The sequence below is a fragment of the Charadrius vociferus genome, unplaced genomic scaffold (assembly GCF_000708025.1).
Source record: "Charadrius vociferus isolate BGI_N301 unplaced genomic scaffold, ASM70802v2 scaffold404, whole genome shotgun sequence".
Classification (NCBI taxonomy): domain Eukaryota; kingdom Metazoa; phylum Chordata; class Aves; order Charadriiformes; family Charadriidae; genus Charadrius; species Charadrius vociferus.
In genome coordinates, this window is record NW_009648443.1 from 77,744 (window position 1) to 86,532 (window position 8,789).

At 48.9% G+C, this 8,789-nt stretch overlaps 1 protein-coding gene across 1 annotated transcript in view; it reads left to right on the forward strand.

The window, feature by feature from the left end:
• GALNT13 (polypeptide N-acetylgalactosaminyltransferase 13) overlaps positions 1-292 on the forward strand; it is a gene marked incomplete at its 5' end in the record, with an annotated part of 72,594 nt that extends 72,302 nt beyond the window's left edge. Inside the window, one exon of the mRNA XM_009885471.1 lies at positions 182-292. Coding sequence (XP_009883773.1) covers positions 182-292 — 111 coding nt within the window. The remainder of the gene's footprint in view (positions 1-181) is intronic.
• Between the last annotated feature and the right edge of the window lie 8,497 nt (positions 293-8,789).

An 8,789-nucleotide genomic window follows, 5' to 3' on the forward strand; every position in this document is an offset into this window, starting at 1 on the left:
GAGCTGGGCACCCCGTGGGGCCGTGGAGGTCTCGTGGACCTGTACGAGCGGTAGCCGGGGATGAGTGCCTGTCTGGTGGCTTGTGTAGTGACCAGAGTAAGACTGAAATAAGACCAAGAGTGCGATTACTGGTTTTCAGCGGTAATTATCTTGCTGCAGCTCTTACCCTTCTCTATTGCAGAAGCTCACCCTGAGGCACGTCAACAGCAACCAGTGTCTGGATGAGCCGTCGGAGGAGGACAAGATGGTTCCCACCATGAGGGAGTGCGGTGACAGCCGTTCCCAGCAGTGAAAAACACACCTAGGGAGGCAAAACTCCTTCTTTCTCCTCCTTCTCCTTCTCCTTCTCCTCCTCCTCCTCCTCCTCCTCCCCCTCCTCCTCCTTCTCCTCCTCCTCCTGCCCTCCTCCTTGCTGAGGCCAGCGGTGCTGAAGCCCTCTCCAGATCCCAGCTGTCAGAGCAAAGCCACGGGGGTCTCCTGCGGCGGGTCTCCACGTGCCCCTTCGAAACCTCTCAGTGCTCAAAGGAAGCTCATCCGAGCCTATCCGTGTCAAAACACGTGCTGTTGTCAACACAAACGTGCTCAAAAATGGTTCCAGAGAAACCTCTATGAACCCTACATCAAAGAGGTGGGGATGGAGAGTGTTTTCTGTGTGTCACACACCACTATGGAAAAGTGACCCAGTATAAAATGCCTTATGACACTAACTGGCACTGGGAACCACCCTGGCGGGCGTCTCCTGAGCTGGATGCGTTGGTGCTGGTCGTGGCAACGCAGTGGGGATATTTGCCGTTCTCGTGTTGAGTGCAACTGGGTGAAGGACCGCACTGAGCACCAGAGTCGCCAGACGGAGTGAAAGCTTCATGGTTTGTGCCGGGAAAAAAATGTGATCCAGTGTTTGGGAAAGCGGCAAAACTGAGCGAAGACTGCCCTCAGAAACTGAAATTAAATCAAATGAGGCAACAGCAAAAGACACGGGAACGATGTTAAGAAGGAGGAGTGACACGCGTGGGTAACTGGGAGCAGTGCAGGTTGGAATGCCCTCTGCAGTGGGAAGAGCACTGGCTGGGGCGGACACTGGGAGACCTGCCAGGGGGCTGCGGATGGAGGTACCAAAAACTGAGAGCACTGGAGACCGAGAGCTGCTCTGAACTCCATCCGCGGCTGCCACCCTTAAGCGTTAGTATGTGCCTCCATCCCGTGTGAGGCAGAGGAGAGCTTCATCCCTGGGTCCCCTACGCACCGAGGATGGACCTGCATCGACCCCGAGCTCTGGCTCGGGATGGTCGTGCTGCGATAGCGATGACAGATGCTTATTTATATTTTTAATAATTTTGTGGCTTAACTATTTTGTTAGCGTGGTTATTAGAACCGTGCTGGCGGCACGCAAGTCGCGGCGGGGGCGTCGCAGGGACGGATGCTGTGCCAGCCCACGGCGGGGTGTGGGGAAGGGCCCCATACGTACAGGGGACATTTCCTATATGTACTGGTGACGGTTCCTTTGGTGCCCTCCCCAAAATGCATCTGTTGTGCGAGGGGCTGGGCCGGGTTTTTGGCACTGGTCTAACATGCCATGGCCAAGAGGGTTCAAAGGACCTAAATGACAGGGCAGTGGGCGCAGCGTGATACAGCACGGGTAAGTGGTGCAACGGTTCCCCATTAGTTCACTCAAAATTCCTCAAAAGGTCTATTTATGCACTGGGTCATTAAAAATGACAATATTTTCTGTATAATGCTCTGGTTGTTATGGATTAATAGTGTCATATATATGTACGTATTATAAATTTATAGATCATCCATATTTTCTTGGTACCCATCATTAAATGAAAAATAGAAGGATATTCAGTTGGAAAAGGGGTTGCTGTGCGTGCACGGGAGCTGGAGTGTCACAGATTAACGCGGACTGGAAGCTCTTCTAGTCCAGCCTCCCTGCTCAAAGCAGGGTCAGACACTTCCAGTTCTTCTTCCAGGAGCTGTGGCTGCCCCATCCCTGGAGGTGTTCAAGGCCAGGTTGGACGGGGCTTGGAGCAACCTGGGCTGGTGGGAGGTGGCCCTGCCCAGGGCAGGGGGGTGGAACGAGATGGGCTTCAAGGTCCCTTCCAACCCAAACCGCTTTATGATTTGATGATTCTCATCTTCAAATCGCCACAAAAGTACACACTATAGCTTAAAAGCGAGCAAAACAGAAGACTAATTCCTCGTAGAAGGAGCGTGTGAATATCACAAGCAAACTTAAACACCAATCTCCATGCAGAGAAAAATGAATAAATAGTTTCTTCATCTCCTTTCCGAGGGCTGTTTCCCATGGGCTACTGCTCGGGTGGTAGGTTGTGTGTCCGGGCACTGGGCTTTTGCGTGTCGTTGCAGAAGTAGACGCTGTGGAAGGTCATCCCGGAGCACCAGGGGAGCATGGCTGGTGGTGCCGTCTCTCCTGGGTGCCGCCGGTGTTATTTACGAACCACCCCTGGCTGCGGAGGGGAAGGCGGCCGCGCTCCTCCGCTGCCCTGTTCAGTCCCCGAGGTTTTCTGGATGCTGGAAGGTGATGGGCGCAGTGGGCACACAGCGGTCCAGGCGGAAGGTGCAATCTCAAAAAGAGATGACGAAAAGCATATTTTTCTCCTTAGGATTACTATAAAGGTTGCTATTCTTATAAAGCATACAATCCCTTGACTAAGATAGAAGCTCGCAGTGTGCGGGTACGGTCAGCGCCTGCGCCGGGGGGAAGGAAGAATTGGAATGCCTCTGTGCGAGTAGGTGCATCCCGGAGCAGAAGTAGTGCTGGAGGCGTTCTGCCCGCCAGCAGACTGGCACGCTGTTGGGAAATTATGCTCAGACCCAGAAAAAAGAGGATTTCCATAGGCTTCGAGGGGCCGGATCCTGGATTTCCCCCCTCGGTAAGGTTGCGGGAGTCGCGTTGCAGAGGGGGTTGATGGCGCGGGCGCCTTAAACGCTGATACGGCAGCAGAGGCGGTGATTGATGGGGGTGAGGGAGTGAATGTGGGATACCGCGCTTGGCCCCAGCCCTCGCTCCCGCCACTGAACTCGGGCGTTGCCTTGGTCAAGGATTTGGGCTAAAATAATTTAAAACGGCTCGTTCAGTTGGTGAATGTCTGAAGTTCAGTGCCCCCAAACGGACCACCACCGAAAACCGTTGGTTGCTCTTTGTTTCCCCATTTATAAAATATCTCAGAAAGGTGTCGGGAGGATCGACTTCTATTTGCACAGTGCGTTTAAAATACAAAAAAAACCCCTCTACAGATGCTGAATATTTATTGTGTTCACCGGGAAAGTGCCGCTGGTTCTGATACTTTTTAAGACTTGCTTTGATGAAGCGCGAGCGAGCTGTGATGCTGGGCAGCGTCAGCAAAGCGAACGTTTTGAAGAGTAAATTGACCCATAAACGCTGTAAAAAGCCACCTTGCTTTTTATCTGCACGGCTGGTGGGACTGCACCACGCGTAACCCGCTACTAACGACGCGACCGGCGGTGTGGAATGAACACCAGCGGTGTGTTCCAGCGCTTCTGTGGCTTCCCGTGTCCGTGCGTCCTCTTCCAGCGTGTGACAACCTCCAGCCCGAACCATCGCTCCCCTCTGTGGCCAACCCCATCCTATTTCATCGCTTCCCTGCGAGCGCGCGTTCAGGACGGTGCCTTGCGAAAAGGCCGCGGTGCATCTGAGATAACGCCGAGTTGGTTTGCGAAACGCGGGAATTCCGCTGGGTATTTTCCCAAGCAGGTAAAAAATAAAAAATAAATAAAATTAAAAAAAAAAAAAGAAAAAAAAGAAAAAAAGGCGGAGGTGCGGGGATTTGGAGGTGTGGGGGGATGCGGTCGCAAAGGCTCCTGAATAAGTGCGGGGAACACAAATAGAAACTAAATTTATAAAAGTAGATTATGGATAAAGAATTACACATTTTAAATGTTGTAACAGTCATTAAATGGTATACTGGTACTCTTTGCTGTACATTTAAATATTTATACATTTTTGTAGAATTAAAATATACTGGTTTAGTTTTCTTCTGGTGCGTTCGTCTTTTTTTGGATCTATTTTTTCTTTATATGGTAAAAAAAGCCAGATGTTCCCTACGACCCCTAGACTTTTAGATCCTTTATTTGCGCGCGCAACTTCGGCAATAGGGCAGAAGGGCTTTTCCTGGTGGGGTGTGAGGGATGGAGAGGTGCCCGTACGCCGGTGATGTGGGGCGGGGGGACACGGGGGCGTTTGGCCGCCCCTCGAAATTGAGCGTTTAAGGCTCAGTTTTCCAGACATCCCCTGGGAAACGGCGTCACGCGAGAGAAGCCAGCTTGGGCAGAGGTCCGCATCTCACCCTGGAACCTCCGGGGTTTGCCCTGCTCTGCTGGAGACTGCCCAAATGATGCATTAAACGTCCCTGTTTGGGGAAAAAAAAAAACAAACAACACAATAATTCAGTGGGAAAAAAGGAGTTTCTATATAAATTGTGTTTCAGCCGTCCCCGCAGCGGCACAGAAGGGACAGGTTGGACAGTCGTGTGTCGTGTACTGCCCGGTCATGGAGCTGTAAGGACAATAATCTGGTTATATATTACAGATAATATGTGATGACAGTAACGGAGCTTTGGTCTTACTTTGGTGGTCGGAGGATTTGCTTTGGTAAGGGGCACCCCCAATCCTGAGGTGGCTGGGTGAGTTCTGGGAAGGAGGGAGGGGGGAGAATATTTTAAAAGCCAAATATCTAAAGGTAAATGGAAGTTAAGGGTCGGGAGGCTGAGAGGGAGGGCTCAGGTCATGTCATCTCTGCAGCAGAAGTGATTCCGGAGGAATTTTATCACAAATAATAACACGCCAATATTGGATTATTTTACCGTTGATTTCAATTGCTGGACAAAATCACGCCTGTTTGTTACTAGTCTTAAAGTTAAGCAAAGCGGTAAGCGTTATGAATGATAGAAGATTATGTAGCCCTCATCTGCGTTGCTTTAGAGTCGCTGACAAAGAAACGATAGCGTTGAAGATGACAAAAAAAAAAAAGTTTATTTTTATAATAGCAATTTTTGTTTCCTAATCCTTCCTTCTACGCTGCTACAGTGTCCTTTGATCAACTAAATTCCAAAAGCGCTACCAGATAACGTCTCATTTAACGAGATCACGTCCTTCCAGAGTAGCGTCCTTGCTCATGCAGCTACGCAGAGAAAAATTAAATCCTTTTTATCAAGGTTTACCTGCTTCAGGTTGTCTTCAGAGAAATATTTGTATATTTGTTTCTGATGAGCTGCAGTTTATAGAAAACATTCATTGCTTATGTGCGATTAAAAAAATGACTGTCAAGTTTCTACTCTCATTATTAAACTATTTTGCAAAGATGCAATTAGCTGTAGAGCTCCTGTTAATTATAGTATGTGGATCGTTTAAATGAATCATAAAATAATCTATTTGTGAGTAATGAATGCAGACGTAGAGGTACTTTTCTTTTTTTTGCATTTCTCAGAAATGTTAATAATTAGGACTGATTACAGAGCTAAAATCACAGCGAGGGAAACAGCCTACGTCTCATTTTCCTTAAAAACTGTACGTGTTTTTATCTCTTCTTGTGAGGTCTGATTTTGGGTTCCGTGAGCAACCCCCTCCCAGGTGAAGCCCCGCAGGTGTCACGGGGGCTGATGACGGAACCCGTCCCCGGGCACCGCCGCCTCCTGCTCGAACGGGACTTTCAGACCTGGAACAGAGAGTATTTTTGAGTAAAGACGGTAGGATCTGCCCTAAAATCCACATTCGGGCAGGTTGCGGGCTGGTGGGACGGGATGGCACAAGTTTGGGGACTTTTTCTATAAATTCAGGTCTTAAATAAATAGCTTAATTGTTTTATTTGTCAGCAGCTCACCTGCTTCTCAAGCGCATCGTTCCCCTCTGCACCCGCCAGACACAAGCCACGTCCTGCGCTCTGCATCTGCTAAAGCCTGAAAATGCCTCCGTGTGCTGAAATTAAGTAATTGCAGGTAATAAATGGAAATAGGCAAAAGAGCTCCAGAGGTAACTATTGCCCAGATGAGTTTAACTCGAACTGAACGCGCGTCTCTGCTCATCCCCAACCCTGCGGAGCCGCAGCCTGGCCACTGGCAGCCGTGCCCGGTCACTCTCCCCAGAGCTGAGGGGTTGCCATCCATCCCTCCATCCTTCCATCCCTCCATCCCTCCACCCATCCCTTCATCCCTCCCTCCATCCCTTCATCCCATCATCCCTCCATCAATCCCTCCATCCCTTCATCCCTCCCACCATCCATCCCTCCATCTCTCGATGCCAAATCTCACGATGCTCATCATCTCACGTGCCAAAGCAGGATGTTAAAAAAATAAGCTAATTACAACTGCATATTTTATCTCCACGTAAACAAGTTCTAGCCAAAACTGCAAAGAGAACTTTTTGTGTAGTCCATGAATAGGAGCACGCTTTTTTTTTTTTATTTACCACTTTTCTATTTCTGAAATACCTTTCTGTGACACAGAAAAAACCTAAGAAGCAGCAGTGCCACTGGCCTGGATCGGGAGGTGACATGTCTTCACTGGGATATATGACAGTGTCCCACCGCATGGCAGGGACGGCTCTGTGGCTGCAGCATGGGGGGAATCTGGGAATTTTTCTGGGAAACTGAAAAGACCATTTTAATACCTAAGTGCTTCACTCAGTTCTTTGTACCTGCTGGGCGTATGTAAAAAGGCAGAAATAGAGAAAATGTTGAGAGAAGAGGAAAAAAAAAAATACTAAGGAGATGCTAAGGTTGGAAAATGCCTGGTGCGTTCTGCAGAATGGCATCATCTGGCAAAAAAATACGGAAAGGCTTTGAAAATTGGGTTGGAAAAGTATGTTGTTGGGAGCTTTTGAATTTGTAAAGTAGATGAACTGAATAACCTCACAGAGCTCTTTGTCTCTAATAAACGTGTGTGTATCTATAATATCTCTCTATACATATATGTCTGTATATTTAAATGATGCTATTTTTGAGCAGATTCTGATGGATCTATTGCAGGTTGCTCCAGGCCAAAGCTTGGTTTGAGATATTATCAGACCAGGACAGACCAGGCTGCTCTCCACAGCGTTACGACCTGTTATATTTTCGTCAGCAGAAGGGAGCGGGCGCGAGGCATTGCCGCATTGTTAAGCTCAGCCAGTTTGTTTTGAGCTTTTTGAAATCTCTTTTCTTTATACCTGTCATGTATAAAGAGGAGATTAGGATGGCTAGCTACTTAGAAGGATTAGCAACATGTTCATTAACCTCTTTTAATCCTCGCAATATTGCTTAATGAAGGCTATTATCAGATTTATATCCCAGTAAATTGCCGTTCTTTAGGATGTGAAATATATTGGAAAGAATTATTCAATGGGAAATCCTGTTCTCAGAGGGATCGTGTATTAATCTTATGAAATCTGGGTTTGTTTTGTAGTACCCGGCCAGTTCTTCCCCATGTCAGGGAAGAGAGAATTCAGATGTGCAAATAGTGTCTGTCCGAAGTGCGTTTCGAGCCCTCCGGCCGAGGGCTGTGCTGTGCGAGGTGGGTACCTCTGGCTGGACCCTTCTCACCCCTCTGCAGGTGAATGCACGTCGTGCTTCACGAGATGCTTTGCTGCTCGAACCCTCCGTCTCCCCGTGCAAGAACCGCTATGGCCCTTCGGTGTGTAAAGTGGGACTTTGGCAGGATTTAGCTGCAAAACAGTGGTCTTGCAAAGGGGCGTGTGGGTCGCCACCTGCCCCAGCGGGGCTGGAGGGAGCTCCTCTCCACTGAAGGGTCTTTCCTGCGTTGAAAAGGCATCTCACAGAACAAGAAATCCATAGGAATATGAAACATCTCTCTCTAACAGGTCAAGTGCAGCTTGCCCTGTGTAGGTAAGTTTATATATTGATAAAGCCATACATTTTTGGCAGCTTTTATTGTGATGCCATTTGTCTCTCAACAGCTCAGTGCCGCTCCCAGAACATCAGCAGTTACAGCCTGCGACTGCGAAATAAAGTGCCGATAGCGTTAGACGTATGTCTTCAGCCGCATTAGAGATGGCTCCTGGGGAGAGAAACACAAAAACCTGGACCAGTGAGCATGAAAGTCTCCCAAGTGAGAAGGTAAATGAATTCTTGAATGTCTGAGACTATTTGTGCACAAATGTCCTCTTTTTTATTCACCTATCTTTAAACACATGGTTTTGTTAATCCGTTAAACAACCCTTCCCCTGGCAGAGCCTTGTGCCCCCGGTTTGGGGGAAGAGCAAACTTTGGGTGGTGTCTGAGGGGTCCTGGGGGAGCTGGGGGACAAGGGACCCCCGTGCTGGTACGTGCTCTCAGCATGATGCTGGGGTTCCCCATGGGGAAAACAACCAACACCCAACACTATCTGCTTTTTTACCTCCAAAGTTTGCTGTCATTTCTTCTGACAATTTATCATAGAATCATAAAATTGTTTAGGTTGGAAGGGACCTTGAAGACCATCTGGTTCCACCCCCCTGCCCTGGGCAGGGACACCTCCCACCAGCCCAGGTTGCTCCAAGCCCCATCCAACCTGGCCTTGAACACCTCCAGGGATGGGGCAGCCACAGCTTCTCGGGGCACCCTGCCCCAGGGGATCACCACCCGCATAGCAAAGAATTTCCTCCTAATGTCTAAGTTAAATCTATCCTATTTCAGTTTAAAACCGTTCCCCCTCATCCCACGGCTCCCCTCCCTGATCCAGAGTCCCCCCCAGCTCTCCTGGAGCCCCTTTAGGCACTGGAAGGGGCTCTGAGGTCTCCCCTTTTTGGCCTTCTCTTCTCCAGGCTGAACCCCCCCA